Source organism: Meles meles, chromosome 6 (assembly GCF_922984935.1).
Source record: "Meles meles chromosome 6, mMelMel3.1 paternal haplotype, whole genome shotgun sequence".
Classification (NCBI taxonomy): domain Eukaryota; kingdom Metazoa; phylum Chordata; class Mammalia; order Carnivora; family Mustelidae; genus Meles; species Meles meles.
This window is the reverse complement of record NC_060071.1, coordinates 49,573,591-49,600,967: the sequence shown is the minus strand read 5'-3', so window position 1 is coordinate 49,600,967 and position 27,377 is coordinate 49,573,591. Positions and strand designations below refer to the sequence as shown.

Genomic DNA, 27,377 nt, shown 5'->3' with positions numbered 1-27,377 from the left:
TTTTTTTCTTTTGATAGTTAAATTTGTAGTTCTCTGTAGGTTTTGGCATCCTAACTAGAAAGTCTCTCCCAACTCCAGGATTATGTTTCTTAAAATCTTTATATATTTTGGACTTTCTGTTTGGTTCCATTGCTCTATTAAATGAAGTACTAATACTGTGCTGTTGCTACTTTTATTACCCTTACTCTGTATGTTTTACTATTTGATAGCACTAATTACCTTTCATCACATTTTTCTTGACTATTTTTGTTTGGTTGTTTTTCTGTGAGAACTTAAAATTAGCTTGTATAACTTCTTTCTCCTGATGTTAGTTATACTGTTGTAGGATTACATTGTATTTATGGGAGAAGTGAGGGAAAATTGACAGTCTTTATTTATTTATTTATTTTTAAGATTTTATTTATTTATTTGACAGAGTAAGCAAGAGAGCACAAACAGGCAGAGCAGCAGTGGGAGAGGGAGAAGCAGGCTCCCCACTGAGCAGGGGGCCCAATGCGGGGCTTGTCCCAGGACTCTGGGATCATGACCCGAGCCGAAGGCAGACACTTAACGACTGAGCCACCCAGGCGCCCCAAAATTGATAGTCTTTAAAATATTGAATTTTTCAAGAAAGTTTATACCTTTTCATTTGTTCAAGTCTTTTATATTCCTCTGAAGTTAATACTTTTTCTCTTTATAAATCCATTGTTCAAAAAAAAATTTTTTTTTTTTTAAAGATTTTATTTATTTATTTGACAGAGAGAGAGATCACAAGTAGGCAGAGAGGCAGGCAGAGAGAGAGGAGGAAGCAGGCTCCCCGCGGAGCAGAGAGCCCGATGCGGGGCTCGATCCCAGGACCCTGAGATCATGACCTGAGCCGAAGGCAGTGGCTTAATCCACTGAGCCACCCAGGCGCCCCTCAAAAAAATTTTTTTAAGATTTATTCTATTTATTTGAGAGGGAGAGTAGGTGTGTGTGCACGATAAGAGCGTGGGAGTAGAGGGAGCAGGAGGAGAGAAGCAGCCTCCCCACTGAGGGTGGGTTGATCTCACCACCCTGAGATCATATCTGAGCTGCAGTCAACAGTCAGGGGCTTAACTGACTGGGCTGCCCAGGCACCCCATTTGTTTTAAAATTTTTTCATATATTGTGAACACCAAAAAGTGTGTTCCATTGTGTCATCAGAAGAGAAATAATGGGAAAAGTTTGTTTTGTGCTTACATAGAACTGATGTGTGCATACCTAGAATGTCTTGAAGTTTTTATTGGGCATGTATGGAGCCAGGGAGGATGTTATGGAGCAAGGAACAGTTTTAAGAGGGGCAACTAAAATGATTGTGGGGAATAGCTCTTATTTGAAAAATAGATGAGAATCAGTTTTTTCATATTTGAGGGCTGAAGAGTCTTAGAAGGACAAGGCTTAAGGAGGATACGTTCACATTTTGTAAAATTATGAGTGGTGTAGATAAATGACTGCAGTCCTGACAATTCTATAACACAGTAACTCTAGAATATACAGAATAGATTTAAGACAAAGTCAAATGCTAAAGTGCAGTCCAGCTCATATCTAACTTTTACTCCAAAGGCAATACAAACTAAGAAAGCTTAAGAACAGTTTAGGGAAATAAAGAAGTAAAGGAAGATGTGAATATTTGGGGTTCATCCCTAGCCTCTGCAAGGGTTAACATGGAAGTTACCATGCCCTTCCACAGACTACCTTCTCTGCCAGTATCAGAAACACTATGCTGAAGATCATTTCTATCCAAGAGAGTTCCTTGTTCTTCCTTCGTGATTTCCTCCTTCCTTCACTTTCCCTGGTTTTTTTGGAAATGATACTATTCTAGCACCTTTTATTGAAGAAAGGCTTTGTTTTACTTAAGTTTTCTTTGGTTCACATCTTCATAATCATAGTTTCTATTACTTCTCTTTATGTAGTTCACTCTGCACTGCTGTGATAGTCACATTCAATTACTGCATGATTTCACAGAATAGGCCTGGTTTCTACTTAGAACAGGTCTCTTTACTTCACCCCTTCCCCAATAAAGGACAAAGAGATTTGCAAATCACATATCAGAATTTTTTATTCTTTTAATGAATATACTTTCAGCTGAAATTTATTACAGACTATGGTTATAGAACATTTATTTTTTATTTTTTTTAATATTTTATTTATTTGACAGAAATCACAACTAGGCAGATAGGCAGGCAGAGAGACAGGAGGAAGCAGGCTCCCTGCGGAGCAGAGAGCCCGATGTGGGGCTCAATCCCAGGACCCTGGGATCACGACCTGAGCCGAAGGCAGAGGCTTTAACCCACTGAGCCACCCAGGCGCCCCTATAGAACATTTATAATGAAGAAAAATTAGAATTCAGTTATACCTATATATACTTCTAAATAGTAGTTTAAAAGCTTCAGAAAAAAAAGAAACTTAGTAATCTGCTGTTGCCACAAAGCACCCCATTTGAAATTTCAAAAATCTGTTGCAAACTTGTAAGAGACTTAACAATTTTTGAAAAACTAAAAATGACAATTGTCCTTATATCATCTTAACACTTTATGTTTGTTTTGAGAGGGACCAAGATCTGAAATGAAACCTGAGCATTTTTCTGTGAAACCTGGGTTTCTTTTTGTTTTTTTTTCTAGATTTTTTTTTTTTTTTGGACAGAGAGAGATCACAAGTAGGCAGAGAGGCAGGCAGAGAGAGTGAGAGGGAAGCAGGCTCTCCGCCGAGCAGAGAGCCCGATGAGGGACTCAATCCCCGGACCCTGAGATCATGACCTGAGCCGAAGGCAGCGGCTTAAACCACTGAGCCACCCAGGCGCCCCGAAACCTGGGTTTTTATTGAAGAAAATTTTCATGACAAATGGCATGTACATCTCCTACTTGTTAACCTTCCTGTAGAGTGCATTATGCGGAGCCGAGGTGGCTTAGTCGGTTAAGCAATCAACTGTGGATTTCAGCACAGGTCATGATCTTGGGGTCTTGGGATTGAGCTACAGGTTGAGCTCCATACACTGTGTGCAGAGTCTGCTTGAGGATTCTCTCATCCCTCTACCCTTCCCCTCACTCATGCCCTCTGTCCCTCTGTAAAAATGAATAAATAAATCTTAAAAAATTTATGTACTTAGACTGTAATTGAAGTAGATTGCTGTTTTTGAAAATAATTTTTAAATGACTATTTTCTCTTACAGCTATGTCTGGTGAGAACAGAGAAAATACACTGTTTTATTCTGAAATTCCCAAAACCATCAACAGAGCAGCAGTCTTAATGCTCTCTTGGAAGCCTCTTTTGGATCTTTTTCAGGTAGGATTAAATACTCCTATTCCTGTAATTGGTACACATTTTTAGGTACTGCCTTTACTAAGAGGCAGAAATTCAGGTGGGATTTTATACTTGACATAGATGTGAATCAAAAAGAATTAAAATATTTTTATATTTTTGAATGTCTAACTGTTAAATTCTATTTAATTCTCAACATCTGAAACTAAGGGGTATTATAATTCTGATTTTTAAAACTAGCTTCTCCCTGTCTTACCACCTTTCCTTCTATAAACTTGTTAATTATATAGTTCTCACATTTTGAGGTAAGAGTTCATATTTAAAAAGTAATTATATTTCTAGAAAGCTTTTTATTTAAATCTTTAAATTGAATTTATAGTTCTGATACTTGGTAACAGTGCTAACTTAAAGGTTAAGAAAAGGTACTAAGTTCAGTTTTTGTTTCTAAATGTAGAATTGAGTTTACCTAGAATCAAAGTTGAAGGGTTATTTTTATTTAGTATTGTTTTTTCCCTCAATATTTTATCTTTAGACAAAAAGCAAATAGTTGAAAACACCCCAAGAGCAAGATGATAATTTGGGTGTAATAGTTTGCCCATTTGGTTCTCATTTATTATTTTACATTGAGTATTTCCTTATTAAACAGTATTTTAGGTTAAATAAACTAAAATGTGATATTAGGAATTAAAAAAAAATTTCTATGGTAACTAATCATTTTGACTATAACTGTTTTTCAGGGTTGTTGTTTTTCCCATAGGCTTATGACTTTTCTTTAAAACAGAAAGAACCAAAATAATGGTAGTTTCCTCATGGTACAGTTTGCAAATTAATAAATCAAAGTTTTATTTTAAACTTTATTATGGAAAATTTCAAACTAATAGAATCATACGTGATTATCAGTAATTATCAAATCTTGGCCATTTGCATTTCATTGTAGACCTGCCAGTCCCCCCACGTAGTCTCTAGCCCCACCTCTTGGATTATTTTGAAGCAGAGCAAGATATGTTGTTTCATTCCTAAATAAATCAGTGTGTGTCGAAAGGGTACAGATTCTTTTTAGACATTATCACAATTATCAGTCATAACTTACACAATTGTTAATCTTTTCTTCATATGAAATATTCAACTAGTGTTCACGTTTCCCTGATTTTTAACTATAATTTTTGTACTTGATTTGTACAAATCAAGATCTAAATAATATTCATATTTTACAATTGATTAATAGGTCTATTTTAATTTATTTGCCCTCCATCTTTTTTTTTTCCCATTGCCCTTTATCTGTTGAAGAAAGATCTGTTTTTGCTGATTATTTATCCAGTGGTGGTATTTGATCTTTTTTTTTTTTTTTTTTTTTTGGTCCCCTGTATTTTCTGTAAATATGAATAGGTAGTCAGATTTAGAAACTTGATCAGACCCAGGTTTGTTTTTTTTTGAAAGCAGGGTCTCGAAACAGATATTTGTACACGCATGTTTATAGCAGCATTATTCACAATAGCCAAAAGGTGGAAACAACCCAAGTGTCCATGGACAGATGGATGGATAAACAAAATGTGGTATATACATACAGTGGAGTATTACTCAGCTTAAAAAAGAAGGAAATTCTGACATATGCTACCATGTTGATGAACCATGAACACATTAGGATAAGTGAAATAAGCCAGTCACAAAAGGACAAATACTCTATGATTCCACTTACATGAGGTACCTAAAGTAGTCTAATTCATGGAGATAGAAAGTAGAAAGTGGTTGTCAGGGACTGGGGGAAGGGAACAGTGGGGAGTTGTTGTTTACTGGGTATAGAATTTCAGTTTTACCAAATGAAAAAGTTCCAGTTATGGGCTACACAGCAGTGTGAGTACACTTAACACTACTGAATTGTGCCTAGGTGGCTCAGTGGGTTAAAGCCTCTGCTTTCGGCTCAGGGTCATGATCCCAGGGTCCTGGGATTGAGCCCCGCATCAGGCTCTCTGCTCAGCAGGGAGCCTGCTTTCCTCCTCTCTCTCTCTGCCTGCCTCTCTGTCTTCTTGTGATCTCTGTCTGTCAAATAAATAAATAAAATCTTTTAAAAAATAAAATAAAAATAGCTAAGATGGTAAATTTTATGTTATATATATTCTGCCATAATTTAGATGAATATTTCATAGATAAGGTGTGCTTCCATCAAGAGGCATATAGAGCCTTATTTCTCTTCTTATGATGATGGCACCCTTTAATCATTGCCCAGATTGATTAATTCATTAGGAGTTAAAAAACAGTGATGTTTTATCATTTCCTTCTTTATTTGTTAACTGAAATACTTCTATAAAAAGAAATTACTGTTCTACCGCTATTCTGAGGTATACACCCTGAGGTGTAGTTCATGATGAAAAGGAAGGATAAAGTTTGAGTCTTTCCCTTTATTTATCATTTTCCAAATAATTTGTTTCCTGTAGTCCTCCATAGATGAACAGTTAGGGTTTTTTGGAGGGGTGTTTGGGTTTTTCTTGGTCTTAGGTTTTTTTTGGTATCCTTATAAACTTATAGAGTAAACTTTTTTGATATTTTTTGATACATTAATAGTTATTCTTACTGTTCAAATTGTCTTATTGGCTGGTGGCAGCCCCTTTAACTTGACATGTCAGATCCTTATGACATGTTCCTTACTAGTGTGATGCTAGGCTAGTATGAAGTTAAGTCTTACACATTGCCTATCCCATGCTTGGAGTCAGTCATTGAGTGACTGATTATTGAATGTTAAATCAATGAACTTTGGTTCCTTTAGAGGAAATTGGTAGTAAGAGATCATGATCTGGATACTAGGGGTGTTCATTATTATTGGGTTGGTAATTGTTTCTGGGTTTTTTTTTACTGAACACAGTAGGGAATATATAGATTGTGTGTGTGTGTGTGTGTGTGTGTGTGTGTGTGTTTGAAAGGTAGGTATCAGTATGAATCCAAATCAATTCAGATAAATTCTAAGTTCAGACTGATACATCTAATTCGGATTTTACACTATAGGATTTTTCTTCAACCTCATTTATCTTACATATGAATCTCTTTTCTCTAATGCCAAAGGTCCCAGTTTAAATTGTTCTTTTTTTTTTTTTTTTTTAAAGATTTTATTTATTTATTTGACAGAGATGACAAGCAGGCAGAGAGAGAGAGGGGGGAAGCAGGCTCCCTGCTGAGCAGAGAGCCAGATGCGGGGCTCGATCCCAGGACCCTGGGATCATGACCTGAGCCGAAGGAGAGGCCTTAACCCACTGAGCCACCCAGGCACCCCCAAAGGTCCCAGTTTAAACAACATAATTACTCATTTGCTTTACCCCATACTACACACACAACAGTTTCAAAATAATGAAGGGGAAAAAAATAACGAAGGAATCAACACTGTGATTACTTACAAGAGTAACTTGGAATTGTTCTTTCTTCTATGTGGTTATGCCACTGGTTCTGTATAATGAGGTGCATTTGCTTCATTCTGTTTTCAAGTGGTGGAATTCCTTTGTTTTTAATTGAATTTTGTTTTATAAAATAGTTACAGGATTCCAAATTCAGATCCATAAAACATATCCTATCTCCTCTACTCTGTTTCCTTTCCTCTCCATCTAGATAGCCTTTTAGTTTTTAAATAGCTTATCCTTTTTTGTAAAAAATCTGAGTATATAGACATTCATATCACCCCTAGATAAATAGTAACATACATATACATTTTTTCTACCTTGCGGTTTTCAAATAACATTGTATCCTTCAGACCACTCCATAGGAATCTCTACATAATTTTTAATTCTCTTTACATCTGTATTGTGTTGTGCAGACTAATCATATTCAACCAATTCCCTATTGATGGACATTTCAGTTATTTTCAATTGTTCTCTTACAAATAGTACCTTGGTGAAACCGCTTGAGCATACAATTCTTTATATTTTTGCCAGTATGCCTTTAAGCTAGATTCTTAGAAATGAAATATCTGGACCAAAAGGTATGTGCTTTCGTTATTTCGCTAGAGAGTATCAAATTTCCCTCATTAGGAACTGTGCCATTTTGAATCTCCACTAGCAGGATATTAGTGTACCTGTTTTCCTACAAGTTCTCCAACATGATATATAATCAAGCATTTCAATTTTTGCCAATTTGATGGGTAGAAATGGACCCCAATATAGTTTAATTTGTATTTCTGTTACAGACAAAATTGATCATCTTTTTATATGGTTAAAAGTTTCTACGGGGTGATGGATCTCTTTCTTCATTCTTAGGAGCCTTTAATATATTGGGGATATTAACCTTTTGTCTGTTATTTGGTTGGCAGATATTTTTTCCAAGTTGTCATTTGTATTTTTACTCATTTTATAGTGTGTGTGTGTGCGTGTGTGTGTGTTAGCCATGTGAAAGATTTTTGTATCTGGGCACCTGGGTGGCTCAGTGGGTTAAGCCTCCGCCTTTGGCTCAGGTCATGATCTCAGGGTCTTGGGATCGAGCCCCCCATCGGGAAATCTCTGCTCAGCGGGGAGCCTGCTCCCCCCCCCCCACCCCCTGCCTACCTCTCTGCCTACTTGTGATCTCTGTCTGTCAAATAAATAAATGAAATCTTTTTTTAAAAAAAAGATTTTTGTATCATCAAATGTATCATCTTTATTGCTTCTAGAATTTGTGTCTTCTTGTCATTGTTAGGACAGTTTTCCTGTACCCCCAAATTACAAAAGAATTCACTAATGTTTTCATCTGGTACTTACATGGTTTCATTTTTTAAAGCTCTGTTGAGGTAGAATTGACATAATAAACTACAAATATTAAAGTATACAATATCATAGATTTGGGCTTATGTATGTACCTGTGAAACCATTACCTCAGTCATTACCCCCAAAAGTTTCCTTGTACCCTTTTGTAGTCTCCACCTTCCACCCTCCCCAAGCATCCATGGTACCGGTCTTATATAGTCTTCCGTAAGTATTATCTCTTAAGTATTTCAGGTTTTTTATTCTATTGTAAATGGTATTTTCTGATTTCAATTTCTGGTTGTTCATTGCCAGTACTTAGAAATACAGGTGATTTTGTATATTGATCTTATCCTGCAACCTTATTTAAACTCTTTTATTAGTTCCATTAGATTTTTTTTTTTTAAGATTGTATTTATTTATTTGACAGACAGAGATCACAAGTAGGCAGAGAAGAGGGGGAAGCAGGCTCCTGCTGAGCAGAGAGCCCAATGCTGGCTAGATCCCAGGACCCTGAGATCCTGACCTGAGCCGAAGGCAGACCCACTGAGCCACCCAGGCACCCCTAGTTCCTTTAGATTTTTATAGCCTCCATTAGATTTTTCTATATAAACAATTATATTGTCTATAAATACTGGCAGTTCATTCCAGTATGGATGCCTTTTGTTTCTTTTTCTTGGGTTATTGTACTGGCTAACTCCTCCAGTACAAAATTGAATAGAAATGGTGAAAGCAGATGTTCTTGTGTTCTTGATTTTAGGGGAGGAGTCAGTCAGTCCTTAGCCAGTAAGTCTATTAGCTGTAGGTTTTTCATAAATGCCCTTTGGTGGGCTGGGGAAGTACTCTTCTGTTTCTGGCTTGCTTAGGACTTTTATCAGGAACAGATACTGAGGTTTGTTAAATATTTTTTAAGATTTTATTTATTTATTTTCAGAAAGAGAGCGCACAAGCAGGGGACCTACAGGCAGAGGGAGAAGCAGGCTCCCCGCTAAGCAGGGAGCCCAATGCAGGACTTGATCCCAAGACCTGGGATCATGACCTGAGCTGAAGACATATGGTTAGCTGTCTGAGCCCCCCAGGCGTCCCTTGTTAAATGTTTTATTCTGTGTTTGTTGAAAAGATCATAAAGTTTTCTTTTTTCTTTTTTTTTTTAATTTGCTAACATGACAAAGCATCACTTGATTATTGAATGTTAAATCAACCTTGCAATCCTGGGATAAAACTCCTTTGGTTATGATTTATTTTAAGTATTGTTCAGATCATTTTAAGTATTGTTGGATTCAATTTGCTATAATTTTGTTTAAAATTTTTTATATGTTCATGAGGGATATTGGTCTATAAAGTTCTTTTCTTACAATATTATGTATGATTTTGGTAATAGTGTTATTCTGGCCACAGAATAAGTTGGAAGTCATTTGTTCCTTTTAATTTGGTGGAAGAATTTGGTAGAATTCACCAATGAAGCCATCTGGACCTGTAGTTTTCTTTGTGGAAAAGTTTTTAACTGCAAATTTAGTTTATTATAGGTAGTGTTATTCAGGTTCAGATTATCTGCTTCTTTTTGAGTAAGCTTTGGTTGTTGGTGTCTTAAAGAATTTCCATTTCATCATGGTATTGAATTTATTGGTACAAGTTTCATAATATTCCCTAATCTTTTTAATGTCCGCAGAATCTGTGTGATGTTCCTCTCTCTTTCCTGATACTTGTAATTTGTGTCTTCTCTCTCTTTTTCTCTAATGAGTCTGACTTAGTGTTACTATCTATTTGGTTTCTTTGATTTTTCTGTCAATTTCTATTTCCTATTTCATTGTTTTACCCTCTGATCATTTTTACTACCTTTCTTCTGCTAACTTGGGATTTCATTTGTTCTTTTTCTGGTTTCATAAGGTGGTGGCTAAGGTTACTAGTTTGAGACCTTTCTTTTTTTCCTACATGGGCATGTAGTGTTATAAATTTCCCTTTAGGTACCAAATTAATTATAGCCCACACATTTTAATATGTCATATTTCCATTTTCATTTACTTCAAAATACTTCCTATTTTCCCTTTAACCCATGAGTTATTTAAAAGTGTACTATTTAGTTTCCACTTATTTGGGTTCTCCAGAGATTTGATTTCTAACCAAATTCCATGGTATTCAGAGACCATAATTTGTATGACTTGAATCTCTTCCAATTTTTGAGTTTTGTCTTAGGGCTCAGAATATGATCCATCTTGGTACATGTTCTGTGTTTACTTGGAAAGAATATGTGTTCTGTTGTTCCTGGGTCTATAAATGACCATTATATGAAGTTAGTTTATTGTATTCAAATTTTGTGTCCTTACTAATTTCGTTTTTTCAGCTATTTGAGGGAGAATGTTGAAATCTCCTTTTCATAATTATAGATTTGACTGTTTCTCCTTGTAGCTCTATTAGTTTTTGCTTTATATATTTTGAAGGTATGTTATAAAGTACATAAGTGGATAGGATGACTATGTCTTCCTGATAAATTGACTCCTTTATTGTTACTAGATGACCCTCCCTGTTTCTCACAAAAGTTTTTATTCTGAAATTTACTTTAATATATTTTTTTAGAGATTTTATTTATTTATTTGACAGACAGAGCACAAGTAGGCAGAGAGGCAGGCAGAGAGAGAGGAGGAAGCAGGCTCCCTGCTGAGCAGAGAGACCGATGTGGGGCTGGATCCCAGGACTCTGAGATCATGACCTGAGTGGAAGGCAGAGGCTTAACCCACTGAGCCATCCATGTGCCCTGAAATTTACTTTAATATTATTACAACCACTCTAGATTTCTTTTGATTAGTGTTAGCATGGAATGTACTTTTCCATTCTTTTATTTTTTTTACCAGCTTAATTAGGATAGGATTCACATACTATACAATTCACTTACCCCAGTATGGAATTGAGTGGTTTTTAGTATATTCATAGAGTTATTTGTACAACTATCATCACAATCTAATTTTGGAACATTTTGTCATCCCAAAGGGAAACACTCCCTATCCACCTAGCTGCTCACTCCCAGGCAACTATTAATCTGCTTTGAGTCTCTGTAGGTTTGCCAGTCCTGGGCATTTCGTATAAATGGAATCATGCAGTCACTATTTGGACCTTCATGACTTGTTTCTTTCACTCAGCACAGTATTTTCTAGACTCATCCACATTGTAGCAGATAACAATACTTCGTGTTTTTTTTTTTTTTTATGGCTGAATAATATTTCATTTTATGAGTCTCCTACACTTGATTTATCAGTTTATGGGTATCTGGGTCATTTGGGCTTTGAGCTTTTATGAATAATGCTGCTTTTAACATATATGAGATTTTGTGTAGACTTACATTTTCAGTTCTCTTGGGTATATATCTAGGAATGGAATTGCTGGGTCATGTGTTAACTGTTTAAATTTTTAAGAAAGTACTAAATGGCTTTTCCATAGCAGCTGCACCATCTTACTATCCAACCACCAGTGTATAAGGCTCCTAATTTTCTACATCCTCCCTAATACTTATTATTGTCTGTCATTTTGGTTATAGCCATCCTAGTGGTGTAAAGAGGTCTCTCATTGTCATTCCCCTAATGATCAGTGATGTTGAGCATTTTTCACGTCTTTATTGGCCATTTGTATATCTTTTTTGAAGAAGTCTCTGTGTGTGTGTGTCCTGTGCCCATTTTAAATTGGGTCTTTCTAATGTTAAGTTGTAAGCGTTTTTTATATATTCTGGATACCAGGTGCTTATCAGATAAGTGATTTGGGACATTTTCTCCCATTCTGTGAGTTGCCTTTTTGCTTTTTTCTTTAACTGCAGTAGTCCTTAATTAGTATGAAATCAGTCATAATTTGACAAGTGTTTAGTACTATAATCACTAATTTAGATCTATACATTTAAACACAGTTACTTTCCACAGTTGCTATCCTCCTTTATGGAGGATAAGATGCTTTTCGTGACATCCTTTTTCTTCTGTTCATCATTTACCTTAATCTGAAGTTCTTATATCTTCATTAAAATATTGTGCTGAAATACATATAAAATTTATCATCTTAACCATTTTTAAGTGTACATTAATGTACATCATTGGCATTAAGTACACTCATATTGTTAAGTACACTCAACCATATTAAGTACACTCAACCATCACCACCATCCATCCACAGAACTTTTTCATCTTGCAAAATTGTAACTCAATGCTAGCTAAATAATAACTGCCCATTACCCCTCCACCTAGACCCTGGCCACCATCATTCTATTTTCTGTTCCTAGGAGTGTAACTACTCTAGGTAACCTCGTATAAGTAGAATCATACCATATTTGTCCTTTTGTACCTGGCTTATTTTACTTAGCATAATGTACTTAAGGTTTGTCCATGTTGTAGTATGTGTCAGAATATCCTTTTTAAAGATGAATAATATTCCATAGTTTATATATACCATATTTGTTTATCCATTCATCCATTAATAGTCGCTTGGGTTGCTTCCACGTTTTGGCTGTTGTAAACAATGCTGCTATGAACATGGGTATACAAATATATTTTCATGTTCCTACTTTCAGTTCTTTTAGGTATATACCCAGAAGTGAAAATCTTGGATCATATAGCTGTTTTTTATGTTTCTGAGAGATTTGCCATACTATTTTCCTCAGCCACCACACCATTTTACATTCCCACTAGCTGTGCTCAAGAGTTCCAATTTCTCCACATCTTTACCAATACTTACTCTTTTCTTGGCTTTTTAGAGTTGCCATCTTAATGAGTATGAGGTGGTATCTCATTCTGGTTTTGATTTGCCTTTCCCTAATTATTAGTGATATTGAGCATTTTTTCATGTGCTTATTGGCTCTTTGTGTGTCTTTGGAGAAATGTCTGTTCAGATTCTTAGCCCATTTTGTATTCAGGTTGCTTGGGGGTTTTGTGGCTTTTGTGTTGTATTGTTTGATTACTTACCACCAAAAGAATATGTCCGAATCCTAAAGGTGTTTGTGAATGTGACCCTGTTTAGAAATAGGGTCTTTCAGGGATGCCTGGGTGGCTCAGTGGGTTAAAGCCTCTGCCTTCGGCTCAGGTCATGATCCCAGGGTTCTGGGATCGATGGAGCCCCGCATAGGGCTCTCTGCTCAGCAGGAAGCCTGCTTCCTCCTCTCTCTTTGCCTGCTTCTCTGCCTACTTGTGATCTCTGTCTGTCAAATAAATAATCTAATGTAAATGTAAATATAAAAATCTTTAAAAAAAAAAAAAAGAAATAGGATCTTTCCAGATGTAATTAAAGATCTCAAGATGAGATAATCCTGGGTATAGGGTAGGCCCTAAATACAGTAACTGGTTTTTTTTTTCCCCCCTCAGATTTTATTTATCTATTAAAGAGAGGGCATGAGCTGGGGGAGGGGACAGGGAGAGGGTGAAGTAGACTTCCCACTGAGCAGGGAGCCCGACTTGGGGTTTGATCCAGGATCCCGAGATCATGGCCTGACCTGAAGTCAGATGCTTAACTGATTGTACCTCCTAGGCAATCCAACTGGTATTCTTATACGACAAAGGAGAGGGAAATTTGAAACAGACAGAGGGGTAAAGATCATCTGAAGATTACAGTTATGTTGCCACAAACCAAGGAGTCCATGAGCCACCAGAAACTGAAAGAGGCAAGGAAGTATTCTCCTCTAGAACCTTTGGAGGAAACATGACCCTACTGAGCTCTTAATTTTGGGCTTCTGTCCAGAATTGTGAGAGAATAAATTTCTATTGTATTCAGTCACCAAGTTTGTGGTATAGCAGCCCTAGGAAACTAAAATACATTCTTTGATGCACACAGTTAAAATTTGATAAAGTACAGTCATTCTGTTTTCTCTTTGATTGCTTGTGCTTTTGACATCATATCTAAGAAACTGTTGTTTGATCCAGGGTCACACAGATTTTTGTCTGTTTTTTATATGTGAATTTTGTAGTTTTAGCTCTTACATTGAGGTCTTTGATTCATTTTGAGTTAATTTATAATTACGAAGTTCTCTTGTGAAAGTTAATTTCTTAGCTGTGAAGTTTCTTGTGTTCTGATTATTAAGTATTAAGACATATTAAGTATAGACCAAGTCCAGTGACATTCAGGGAGAGTAAGAGGGGAGAAATTAAAATACAATCTCATTCTCAGAACTGATTTTGGCTTCAGTCAGAAGAGTCTTAAGAGATACTTAAAGGGATCAGAATTAATAAAACTATATGTTCACTGAATTTACAGGGTTTTTTTCTATTGGAGCCTAACACACATGTATGAATGTATATACATGTAATTAAGTATTCATAAAAAAGTGATACAGTGCGTACAAAAAAATAGGTGTGTTTTTAGCAAGATTTCTAGGTTGTCTCATTTTTATCCTCACCTAATATTATTTTAGGTTTGCAAGTACACACATGTATTTGCCATCCTTGAACAGTGTTTACTTTCAGTGTGCTAGCTTAGTTTTAGAGTGATACATTCCTGCCAGTAAACTCATCTATATTCCTTTGTAAGGCATCCTTGATAGTAGAAACCGTGTCTGCATCCCTTATTTATCATACTCAAAGTATTAAGAGCTCATAGGGAAAATGTGGATATAAATTTTTTTGTTAGCACTTACTCAATTTCTTTTCTTTATATTCCTTTTTAAAATTTTATACCTGTATCAAATAATATTTCTAGCTTAGGAAAACTCTTCATCATCATCAGTCATTAATTACAAATAGTCTTTGAGAGAGATTCTAACAGATGCTGCAGGTAGGAAAACAAAGTGACACAAAGTCTGCTCTTAAGTATTTTTTAACCTATTTCTAGTCAGAAATTCTGAAAAAAGTGAAAAACAATATCACAGTCAAATAAGTAAAAGACATAGTAACTCTTACATAAATTTCAAAGAAGAGATGACTGTACATCATAGTGGATCAGGAAACTTTCCTTGGCAAGGTTGAATCAGAGCTAAGGTTTTGGGATAATGGTAGAACTTAGGTGGATGAAAGAAAAATAGCCTCTCAAAGGGGATAGTGGAACAGACAAAGACCAGGAGGCAGAAACTCATATATGTTGGATTTTATGTCAGTGACATGACCACCCCAATCTAGGGTTTTATTAGAAGAGTATTAATAGATGTGGTGGGAAGGTATTGATGACAGCTGATACTTGAGAACTTACTTTATGCCAATCATTGTGCTAAACGCTTGACATGTTTTTATCTAAGTTAATCTTCACAAAGCTGCAGTAGATGATATATTACTATTTTGAAAGTGAGAACAATTACTTTTGAAGAAATTAAACTACTTCCCAAAGTCAGTGTTCTAATGAGTATCATAGCCTAGGTTCAAACCACTTGGTATCAGAGTCTGTGCTCTTAACTACATGCCACACTGCTCAATTACATTTAAGTTGTAGAAAGTCTATAATGCCAAGCCAAGGTGATGAGACAATTCTTGTTCTCCACTATATGCAGTAATCATCTAGAGACCCTTTACCAGGAAATCTTCCAGGAAACATTCTAAAATTAGTTTGCTTAGTGTTAACTGGCACATTTTGGAGTCATTGAACATGTAGACTCGGTAATATGGGAGATGCTAGGATTTCAGTGGAAATTTTTTGCTAAAAGCAAATAGCAAGCTTTCAGAAGACTGAAGTAGGTGACTTCTCTTTCCTTTTTCATTAGGCAACACTGGACTATGGAATGTATTCTCGAGAAGAAGAACTATTAAGAGAAAGGAAACGCATTGGAACTATTGGAATTGCTTCCTATGATTATCACCCAGGAAGTGGAACATTTCTGTTTCAAGCTGGTAGTGGAATTTATCATGTAAAAGATGGAGGGCCACAAGGATTTACTGTAAGTTCGTGTTACTATGTTAAATCTATTTTTGGGTACTAAAGGTTATTTGCATCCAAATCAGAAAGGTAATTAAACCAAAAAATTATATCTACCCACCAAGTGAGAAATTTAATAGTAAAGAAAACAAGATATATAAGTATTAATTTCTTGTGTTAAGAATTAATCGTTTTTGCACTGATGTTAATATGTAATTTTTTTAAAAGATTTTATTTATTTATTTGACAGACAAAGATCACAAGTAGGCAGAGAGGCAGGCAGAGAGAGAGGAAGGGAAGCAGGCTGCCTGCTGAGCAGAGAGCCCGATGGAGGGCTCGATCCCAGGACCCTGGGATCATGACCTGAGCCGAAGGCAGAGGCTTTAACCCACTGAGCCACCCAGGCGCCCTTAATATGTAATTTTTTAAATGCTAGAAATACTTGCTATGTAGGAAGATTTAGTAAAGGACATCAATGCCCGTTTGCTGAGTAAAGGTTGAGGAGGATTTTGGAAGATATCATTAGGACAAGGCAGTCTAATTTTGGTTCTCTTAAAAACTTAATTGATTTTTTTAAAGATTTTATTTATTTATTTGACAAGGAGAGATCACAAGTAGGCAAAGCGGCAGGCAGAGGGAGAGGGAGAAGCAGACTCCCCGCTGAGCAGAAAGCCTAATAGGGGCCTTGATCTCAGGACCCTGGGATCATGATCTGAGCCAAACACTTAACTGACGGAGGCACTCAGGCACCCCAAACACTTAATTCATTTTAATAAATGGTTTTAAATGTTTGCTTTTACTCCAGGCAATTTTTTTTTGTTTTTTCTTTTTTAAAAGATTTTATTTAATTATTTGACACAGAGAGAGAGAGAGAAACAGCCAGAGAGGGAATACAAGGAGGGGGAGTGAGAGAGGGAGTAACAGGCTTCCTGCTGAGCAGGGAACCTGATGCGGGGCTCGATCCCAGGACCCTGGGATCATGACCTGAGCCGAAGGCAGATGCTTAACAACTGAGCCACCTAGGCACCCCAAGATGTATTTATTTGAGAAACAGCAAGAGATAGAGCAAGAATGAGTTGGGGAGGGGCAGAGGGAGAGAGAATCTCAAGCAGTCTCCCCAGTGCGTGTGGAGCCTGATGTGGGGGCTTGATCTTTTGACCCTGAGGTCATGACATGAGCTGAAATCAAGAGCCAGATGCTCAACAACTGAGCCACCCAGGCACCCCTCTCCGCAATTCTTTACATGGTATTAGAACTATTCTTTTGTTGGAATTGTATGATCCTGGCTTTTGTTAAATCTTTTTGAGTGTCCTGTTTTATATTGGTAAAATGAATTTGAAATATTGAGTAAGTATTCAATAAATAAGTGCTTAATAAGAGTATTTAACAAGCAACAATTAAACAGGTTTGAATAACAAAACTTATGAAGCGCTATTCTATTTCTTTATTTACTTTCCTATTGGGGCCCTCCGGGTGGCTCAGTGGATTAAGCGTCTGACTCTTGATTTTGGCTCAGGTCATGCATGATCTCATGGGTCATGGGTTGTGGGACTCTGCGCTCAGTAGGGAGTCTGCTTTTCTCCTCCTCCCTCTCCCTCTGCCCCTCCATATACATTTGAGTGCTCCCTCTCTTGCTTTCATTCTCAAATAAATAAATCTTTTAAAAAATCCTTATTTACTTTCCTATTACCCTTAGCTTTCTAATTGATAGTAAGAAAAAAAAAGAGTCCTTGTAAGTTAAGGCATGCAAAAGTATATTTTTCTGAGGAGCAGTTATGGTTGACATTTTACTTGGAATTATTGTTCATTTTATAGGAAGGGTGCTGGCAAATGAATAAAGTATGTATCAGCCTGATACTTGCTTTAAAAATGTTTTTTCTTTTCTAGCAACAACCCTTACGGCCGAATTTAGTAGAGACTAGTTGTCCCAACATTCGCATGGATCCCAAATTATGCCCAGCTGATCCAGACTGGATTGCTTTTATACATAGCAATGATATTTGGATATCCAACATCGTAACCAGAGAAGAAAGGAGGCTCACCTATGTGCACAATGGTAACACATAATTCTTCAAATCTACTTTTCTGAAAAGCATTTTTAAAATTTTGCCTTTGCTCACTTTTTGAAATTGAGGCAAAGTAGGTTACCTTTATATTTTAAATTCAAATTCTTTAAAAAAGTACAGAGGATAAATAGTATGTACCACCCACATAATGCTGCCTTATTTTAATGTTCATTTTCAGATAGTACTGTAGCACCTCTGACATGATTGTTTCTTTAGCTTACTAAGACTGCCAGAATTTCCCCAAAACTGTTCTCATTAAAGTAAAATTTCAATTAAAAAAATCTTGGGATGCCTGGGTGTTTCGGTCAGTTGAGTGTCTGCCTTTGGCTCAGGTCATGATCCTGGGGTCCTGGTATCGAGTCTCTCACATCAGACTCCTTGCTTACATCAGAGGAGCCTGCTTCTCCCTTTCCTGCTGCTCCTCCCTGTTTGTGTTCTCTCTCTCTCTGATAAATAAATAAAATCTTTAAAAAAATTTAATCTGCTTTTGGGAAACAAACAAATACCTAATACACAAAAATTTATCTCCCCTTTTTGGAGAGCCTACCTACTTAATCATAATAGGAAAAACAAAACTTTGTAGAATTGTGTGTGTTGTGGAAATAATTAATTTTCATTGAAATGATTATAGTAATCACTTCTCAGTCACTGCTCAAAGCACAGAAAAGATGTAGATGTTTTCCTCTGAAGCTTTCATACAAATGAAAGATGGGAAATGGTGTATTGCTTTTTCTTTGAACACATGAAACAAAAGATTAGTGAAGGATGGTCACTTTCAAAATTCATTTGTTCAACTCTTGTTTAATGTAATGTTCACAAAGCTGAATTATTGGGCATATTTCTGATAAGTTATTTTAGAATACAGTAGTGTATTGACAACAAACCTTTTTTCATTATTAGGATTATCAGTGTTATAGAAAAAGCCTTTTCCTGAACAATTTTCATTGGTAGAAAGAACACTGAATTAGGAGTCAAGAAATCTGTTCTAGCTCTCCAGTCAGTCAGTAAAGATAGGTTAAGTTCCTGTGCACCAGGTAACATGGCAGGAACTAAGAATACAGAGTTGAATAAGACATAACCCGGACCCTCAAGGAAACTGTATGAATAATAAAACAGAATGATAAGCAAATATAGGGTGTTGTGAGGGTATCAGTATGGGGTAGTGGTCAGGAAAGGCTTCCTATAAGAGATGACACCTAACTGGCATCTAACCTGATCTTAGATTTGACTGCACGTTAACCAGTACATTCTAGTGAGGGGACCACCTGAGAAAGGTCTTAATGCAGAAGGTGGTGGGTGAGGAGTTGAAAGCAGTCTGACAGTTCTAAAACGTAAGGCATGAATCAAGAAGGTAATGGTAACCAAGACAAGGGTTAACTGTATCTCATGTAAATCAACAGAGTCTCTAACATGATGTGAGGGTCCACTGAAAATTTTAAACAATTGGATGGTGTGGTCAGAGTCATATCATAGATAAATTGTTCTGGATACTTTGTGAAAGTTGTATTTTAAAAGCCCAGGGCTAGAGGCAAGGACACCAAAACTTAACTGTTGAAATTATCCAGGTTTAAGTGGACAAAGATTCTATGGAACATCAGACAGGCCAAAGGGGATGGAATAGGGAACTTTTTAAGTGAAAAGTACGTGTTTTGGGCGCACCTGGGTGGCCCAGACTATTAAGCATCCAACTCTTGATTTTTGGCTCAGGTCATGATCTCAGGGTCTTACATCAAGCCCCGTGTTAGACTCCATGCTCAGTGGGGAGGCTGCTTCCTCCTTCTCTCTTTCCCTCTGCCCTTTCACCCACCACTACCTCCCTGCTCCCACTCTCCCTCTCTCTCTCTCTCTCTATCTCTCTCAAATAAATAAATATTGAAAGGAAGGAATAAAAGTACGTTTTTTGTCTCCATTTGGAGTCAGGGAATCAGAACGGCTACCATTGACAGTAGGATTAGGTTGATGATTAGTAAATCTGGGTTGGAAATCCTAACTGTTTCTTCATGCTTTTAACAAACATTGAACTCTCACTATGTACTAGTTATCCTACTTGAGGCTGGGAGTGCAAAGCTCTGACAGTAACAGATAGAATTAAGATTTTTTTTAGTCTAGTTTTTCTTCTGTAGAATTGTTTTTCCACACGGAATTATTGTGAAGATTGACAAAATTTAGGAGCACCTGGGTGTCTCAGTGGGTTAAGCATCCAGCTCTTGATTTCAGCTCAGGTCATGAGCTCAGTGTTGTGAGATCTGTGCTCGGCGTGGAGCCTGCTTAAGACTTTCTCTCCCCCTCCTTCTGCCTCTATCACTTTCTCTCTCTCTCTTAAAAAAAAAAAAGAAAAGAAAGAAATTGACAGAATTTAAAGTAGAAAGCACCAGCACCCTGCAGGATGATATAGTATTATTCTTACTATTATTTTCCTTTCTATGCATATAGGTATGTGGTATGTTTATTATCTTCAAGATTAATGTACTTGTTTAAAATGCAGTCTAGGGGCTCCTGGGTGGCTCATCATGAAGCATCTGCCTTCGGCTCCGGTCATGATCCCAGGGTCCTGGGATTAAGCCTCACAAGGGGCTCACTGCTCAGCGGGAAGCTTGCTTCTCCCTCTCCCACTCCCTCTGCTTGTGTTCCCTCTCTTGCTATCTCTGTCAAATAAATAAAGTCTTAAAAAAAATAAAAATAAAAATGCAGTCTAGAACCATTCCAGTTTGAATCCTAGATCTACCATTTTGTAGTTCTGTGATTTCGAGTAAGTTATTTAACCGATCTCTGTTTCTGTATCTAAAAAGGTATGTCATTTATAGTGCTCTTATGAGGTTATAATGAGTTTATATTTGTGAAGTGTTTAGGATGGTGTCTGAAACCTAGTAAGAGTGATGTGTTTAAGTAGAAAGATAGGTACAGAGTAAGCATCTTCACTTTTAACTCTGCTCACAGTAAGTTTCCAAGTGAAAGTCTGCTTTCTGAGGGGGTTAGTCAGTGAACATGTGCATGTGTTTCCTTTCTGCCTAGTATGAAAAGGAATGTGAAAGTAATACAGTACCAGCCTCTACTCTCGAATGATATATTGACCTGTCAGAAAAAAAAAGTGATACCTTTTATTCATGTAATAAATAACTCTTAATAATTGAAGTCTATAGTAAGTGAAAGGGAGATAGAAATGAGTGGTTCTCACATCCAAAAGAGAACAAATATGAAACAATATGGTGGGTATAACTGGGGGGTAGTTGAAAGATCCCAAGAAAACCGAACACTGGTTTTGCCTATATCATTAATTCCAAAATTCAAAAAACTCTTATAAAACTGAGCTTAGTTTTCAGTAGCTGAGAACTAAAACTCATTTGCTGGCAAAACCTGTCCTGAACTGACCTGAGGCTATTTATAATCTTAATCCTACTTAGTGTGTCTATTCATAAGTTTGCTGCAGGAATATTAGTGTATTCAATTACAGGGTATTTGATTACCCTGCCAGAAATGTTACATAATTATATGGTAGATATATGATAAATCTGAAAAATCCCCCAAATTCTGAGTTCCAAACACTTCTGGACTCAAAATTTTTGGATAGGGGATTATTGGCTCATGTTGCATATTTGTTTGACTATATAGAAAATACAGATAACCAAAAACAATACATTGATGCTTGTCTATAATATTGAAATCACTATGACATATTACCATACACCCATTAGAATGGCTAAAATGAAAAAGATGAAGAACACAAATGTTGGAGAGGAATTTTCACACATGACTAGTAAAAATACTGTGGAAAACTATGTGACAGTTTCTTATAAAGTGAAACACTTATCATACTACCCAGTCATTCCACTCCCAGGTCTTTATTCAAGAGAAAGCATATATCGCTTCTCGGCCTTTTGGCTAAGATTAATGCAAGAGAAAGCATACACCCACAAGGACCTCTATACAAGAAAGATTATAGTATCTTTATTCATATAGCCAATAACTGACGATGACGATAACAGCCCAGATACCATTAACAGGTGAATGGATTTTAAAAAACAAAACAAAACAAAATGTGGTATGCTCTGAAATATCATCCAGCAATAAATAGGAATGGATTGTTGATACATGTAGCAATATTGGTGAATCTCAAAAAGCAGACAAAGGATGACTTCACTTATATGATACTCTAGAATACACAGAACTAACCTCTAGTGACAGAAATCAGATGAATGTTTGCTTCTGGGGTGAGAATGGGTATTGAGTGAGAAGAAGCAGGAGAAAACATTCTGGATGTTGGAAATATCATATGTCTTGATAGGGTATGATTGGTTACACAAATATATACATTTTTCACAAATAGTACACCTAAAATTTTGTTAATTATAAAACAATTTTTTTAAAAAATGCTTCTCCATAGTCTGTCTCATATTTGGAGAGAACCACATTTTGGTTTCTATCCCAACACTTTTTTTAAAATGTATGTTTAACTTTTTTTTTTTTTTTTTTTGACACAGAGAGAGATCACAAGTAGGCAGAGAGGCAGGCAGAGATAGAGGGGAAAGCAGGCTCCCTGCTGAGCAGAGAGTCCGATGTGGGGCTCAATCCCAGGACCCTGGGATCATGACCTGAGCCGAAGGCAGAGGCTTTAACCCGCTGAGCCACCCAGGTGCCCCCATGTTTAACATTTTTATGAATGAAATTAGAGTGTACATGCCATTTAGTAATAGGGCTATTTTTAATCCAGGTATATTACAAATATTTCTCCATGTCATGAAATCTTTTTTTTAAGATTTTATTTATTTGACAGAGAGAGATCATAAGTAGGCAGAGAGGCAGGCAGAGAGAAAGAGGAGGAAGCAGGCTCCCTGCCAAGCAGAGAGCTCCATGCGGGACTCCATCCCAAGTCCCTGAGATCATGACCTGAGCCGAAGGTAGAGGCTTAACCCACTGAGCCACCCAGGCGCCCATGAAATCTTTTTTTTAAAGATTTTATTTGTTTATTTGACACACAAAGAGAGGGAGAGAGAGTGTGTGTGTGTGCACGCACGCGCGCACGCATGGCATGCCAGAGAGCGCAGGCAGGGGGAACAGCAGAGATAGAGGAAGAAGTAGGCTCCCTACTGAGTAGGGAACCTGATACGGGCTTGGTCCCAGGACGGTGGGATCATGACCTGAGCCAAAAGCAGATGCTTAACCAACTGAGCCGTTCAGGCAGCCTTCCATGTCATGAAATCTTATAAAATTTATGACTTTGTGATTGGGGGGTGGGGAGAGTATTTATTTATTTATTTATTTATTTATTTATTTTCAAAGATTTCATTTGTTTGTCAGAGGGAAAGTACAAGGGGAGCGGCAGGCAGAAGGAAAAGCGGGCTCCCCGCTGAGCAAGGAGCCGGATGTGGTACTCCATCCTAGGACTCTGAAGGCAGACTCTTAACTGACTGAGCCAGCTAGGCATCCTGGGAGGGTTATTTTTAAAGCAAGAGTTCCCTTCAAACTATTTACTGGAATGTGTAAAAGAGATAAAAGTTGACTGCAAGAAGGGGAGAGAGGAAGAAGGATGAAGATTACATGATGTGTAAGACCCATTCTAGGTCTAAAGTTGGACTTCTCTGGGTAGAAGTTACAAATCACTTTGACTGTTTCCATGTATCCTTTTTTTCCATGATGCTATTAGCTAAATGCGGGAAATAATAACTGACTTTTATGGAGCACGTATTTTGGTTCAGGCTTTGTTCTAAGTGCTTTATGTGAATTAACTCACTTAACCCTAATGATCTTATGAGGTACATTCTTATTCCCATTTACAAATGGGACACTTCAGTGGAATGAGGTTGGTTGATTTGCACAAGTTCAGTCGGTTAGTACATGATGGAGCTCAGATTTATATCCAGTCCGTTTGGCTCCAGACTTCCCCACAATACTACAGCTGCATTTCATTATGCATGCAGATTTCATTCAGCATGCAAATCATTGTGCTTAGTACCTATGAAAAGTTAGAGAACTTCCTGTGATAATTTTGCTATTTATGTTTGTCTAGAGCTAGCCAACATGGAAGAAGATCCCAGATCAGCTGGAGTTGCTACCTTTGTTCTTCAAGAAGAATTTGATAGATATTCTGGCTACTGGTGGTGTCCAGAAGCTGAAACAAGTAAGGGGGTTCAAAATACTAAAATATTATGAGATTCAGCTGCCAGTTAGTTAAGTGCTCAGATGCTAAGTCCTGAATAGTAGATTATGAAGTCATGAAGATTGGATCCTATCAGTAGTTATTTAGAATATATAGGTTATATCCCACCATAATGAATTCTAATAAAAATAAAAAAGTAATTGCATTAATGCCTCTGGTCTTTAACTCTTTTTGCCAATCTTTCATGTAGAGGCTGGTCTTAGTGGCAATATTGGTGACAAAATAAAAAGAAAATACTACACCCAACGCATTGCTGTAAAAACGTAGGATTGACTGGACTGCATAAATGTACGGCCAAATTAGTGTATGAATGGTCAGGAAAAGGGCACAAATTCCTCCCTTTTCTGGATGAATTCACAAGTATTTTATTGCCTGTAAAACAGCTTTCTCTGAAGATCCAGTTAGAAATTTGCTTTACATTCTAGCCTGATATTTTGTACATATATTGTATACAAAAGCTAAAAACAAATTTTATGAAGCAGTACTTACTTGTATGTGTAATGCACTCTGATATTGTATATTTTTTGTTCATTGTATATTTAAATGCTTGTTATTACCCATTAATAGATTTCATGACATAATAATGGATTGCAGCTACCATTTTTGTTTTTTTAAGTAAGCTCTTTGCCCAATGTAGGGCTTGAATTCACAACCCCGAGATCAAGAGTTGCTCACTTTACTCACTGAGCACCCCAGCAGCTCCTATTTTGAACATTTCTCTGAGGGACCATGAAAAATACTTATTTTTAAGCCTTGTCTTAGATTTGGTCATTCAGTTTTAAGATGTAAAATGTTTTGCCATAACTGTGTTTGTTAGAACAAGATTCTGACATGAATTAGAGAAACCATAAAAAGAAAGCTGGATTCTGTTTAACTAGCATTTATATTCAGGGTGTCTGGGTGGCGCAGTTGGATGGGTGTCCGACTCTGTTTCAGCTCAGGTCGTGGTGTTGGGGTCATGGAATCGAGCCCCACATCTGCTCTCACAGAGTCTCTTTGTGGCTCTCTTCCCCTCTCCTTCTACCTCTCCCCTGCTCTTTCTCTTTCTCTCAAATAAATAAATAAAATGTTTTTTTAAATAGCATTTATTTTGTTACAGGAAATATTATAAATATAATTGAGTAATTTATTTTTCAACAAGGAATGCATTTTAAGGTATGCATAGACTCAAGTCCTTGGTGTGTTTCCAGGTCATGAGTTCAAGCCCCATGTTGGGCGTGGAGCCTACTTAAATTAAAACAACCACCACCACTCCCCCAAAATATATAATTACCTTCAGGTTTTCCTTTTTTAACGAGCAAAAGTGATTTAGTAGTAACTCACCTTCCTAGTGCAAAGACTAGTGAGACTTTTATATACAAAAGGCAGTGTTTTTTATACATAAATTATTTTTCACTATGGGAAATATACTACTAGAGGGAGTGGTCAGTTATGATTACTCTCTGGAATAATTCTTCTAAATTTTCAATATTTAAATTCCTTTTAAAAGCTCCCAGTGGCAGCAAAATTCTAAGAATTCTATATGAAGAAAATGATGAATCTGAGGTGGAAATTATTCATGTTACATCCCCTATGTTGGAAACAAGGAGGGCAGATTCATTCCGTTATCCTAAAACAGGTACTATATTCCATTGACATTTATATTTATTTGTATTTTGCTATTTACATGTCAATTACAAAATGATATAGAATTTCTCTTATTTATTTCGTATTGGCTCTTGATGTTTTCAAGTATATATATATATATATTTTTGATACCTATGTTGAGAATTATGAATTTGAAGTTCTGAGATTTTTACACAGTAAGGCCCTGACTCTACAATATTCCTGACTTAACTAAAGTATAGAGGGGATTGATCTGGCAAAATTAGTTTGAATAATTTTGATTATGGATTATTATTCATGTCTCTTTCTAAAGGCACAGCAAATCCAAAAGTCACCTTTAAGATGTCAGAAATAATGATTGATGCTGAAGGAAGGGTAAGTATAATTTCTTTCTTTTTTTTTTTTTTTTAAGATTTTATTTATTTGACAGAGAGATCACAAGTAGGCAGAGAGGCAGGCAGAGAGAGAGAGGAGGAAGCAGGCTCCCTGCAGAACAGAGAGCCCGATGCGGGGCTCGATCCCAGGACCCTGAGATCAGGGCCCGAGCCGAAGGCAGCGGCTTAATCCACTGAGCCACCCAGGCGCCCCTAATTTCTTAAACTCATTTAACTTGCTGAGATATCTGTGGACCATGCTTTGGAAACTTTTTGCTGGTTCCCAAGATAGGAATATAGGGATATGCATATTTACCACTCCTTTCCAAAAGTTTTTCCTCTTTGCATTGTTAATTTTCCAGATCAATATTTAAAAGACGGCATTCATTGACTAGTGACTCCCCTTCTTTGTTGGATATCCCACATTTCCCTTGCATTGCTGCTTTACATTTGGATAGTCAAATGCTTATAAGCTGAATGCACACAAGATTAATTAAAAAAACAGTCTGGGTGGCTCAGTCGGTTAAGTTTCTGACTTTTTTATTTTAAATTTTTTTTTAAGATTTTATTTATTTGTTTGACAGAGAGACAGTGAGAGAGGGAACACAAGTTGGGGGGAGTGGGAGAAGGAGAAGCAGGCTCTCCACTGAGCAGGGAGCCTGATGAGGGGCTCAACCCCAGGACCTTGGGATCATGCCCTGAGCCAAAGGCAGACACAACAACTAAGCCCCCTAAGCATCTTTAAGCGTCTGACTCTTGGTCCCAGATCAGGTCTTGATCTCAGGGTGGTGTGTCAAGTCCCACACTGAGCTCCATGCTAGATGTGGAACCTACTTAAAAAATAAAACAAAACAAAAACCCAGTCTAATCTGCTAGATTTTAACAGCTTTATTGAGAGATAAGTCACATACAATACAGTTCACTGAGTGGCTTTTAGTATATTCACAGAATTGTACAGCCATCACCACAGTCAATTTTAGAACATTTTCATCATTTCATTTCATAATTTCATCATTCAACATTTCAAAAGAAACGCCGCATCCTTTAATCATCACCTTCCAACCTTCCTATGTCCCTTGGCACTGGGCAACCATTGATCTACTTTCTGTCTGTAGATTTGTCTATTCTGGACACTTCATATAAATGGAATCATACAGTATCTAGTCTGGTTTCTTTCACTTAGCATCATGTCTTCAAGCTTCATCTATGTTGCACCATGTATCAGCACTATCTTGCTTTCTTTTTAAGTTTGTGTTTATTTAAGTAATCCCTGCACCCAACATGGGGCCCGAGATCAAGGGTCACATGCTCTTCAGACTGAGCCAGCCAAGCAAGCGCCCCAGCACTTTCTTGCTTTTTATCACCCAGTAATATTCCACTGTGTGGCTACACCACATTTTATTTACCCACTTACCAGTTACAGTTA

General features: G+C 36.9%; 1 protein-coding gene across 3 annotated transcripts in view; it reads left to right on the top strand.

Moving 5' to 3' along the window:
* DPP8 (dipeptidyl peptidase 8) overlaps positions 1-27,377 on the top strand; it is a 63,915-nt gene that overhangs the window by 6,001 nt on the left and 30,537 nt on the right. For all 3 annotated transcript variants that reach the window (XM_046008644.1, XM_046008645.1, XM_046008646.1), the window contains exons 4-9: positions 3,170-3,282; positions 15,601-15,774; positions 17,640-17,808; positions 23,823-23,933; positions 25,462-25,590; positions 25,891-25,952. In XM_046008644.1, the coding sequence (XP_045864600.1) occupies positions 3,170-3,282; positions 15,601-15,774; positions 17,640-17,808; positions 23,823-23,933; positions 25,462-25,590; positions 25,891-25,952 (758 nt within the window). The remainder of the gene's footprint in view (positions 1-3,169; positions 3,283-15,600; positions 15,775-17,639; positions 17,809-23,822; positions 23,934-25,461; positions 25,591-25,890; positions 25,953-27,377) is intronic.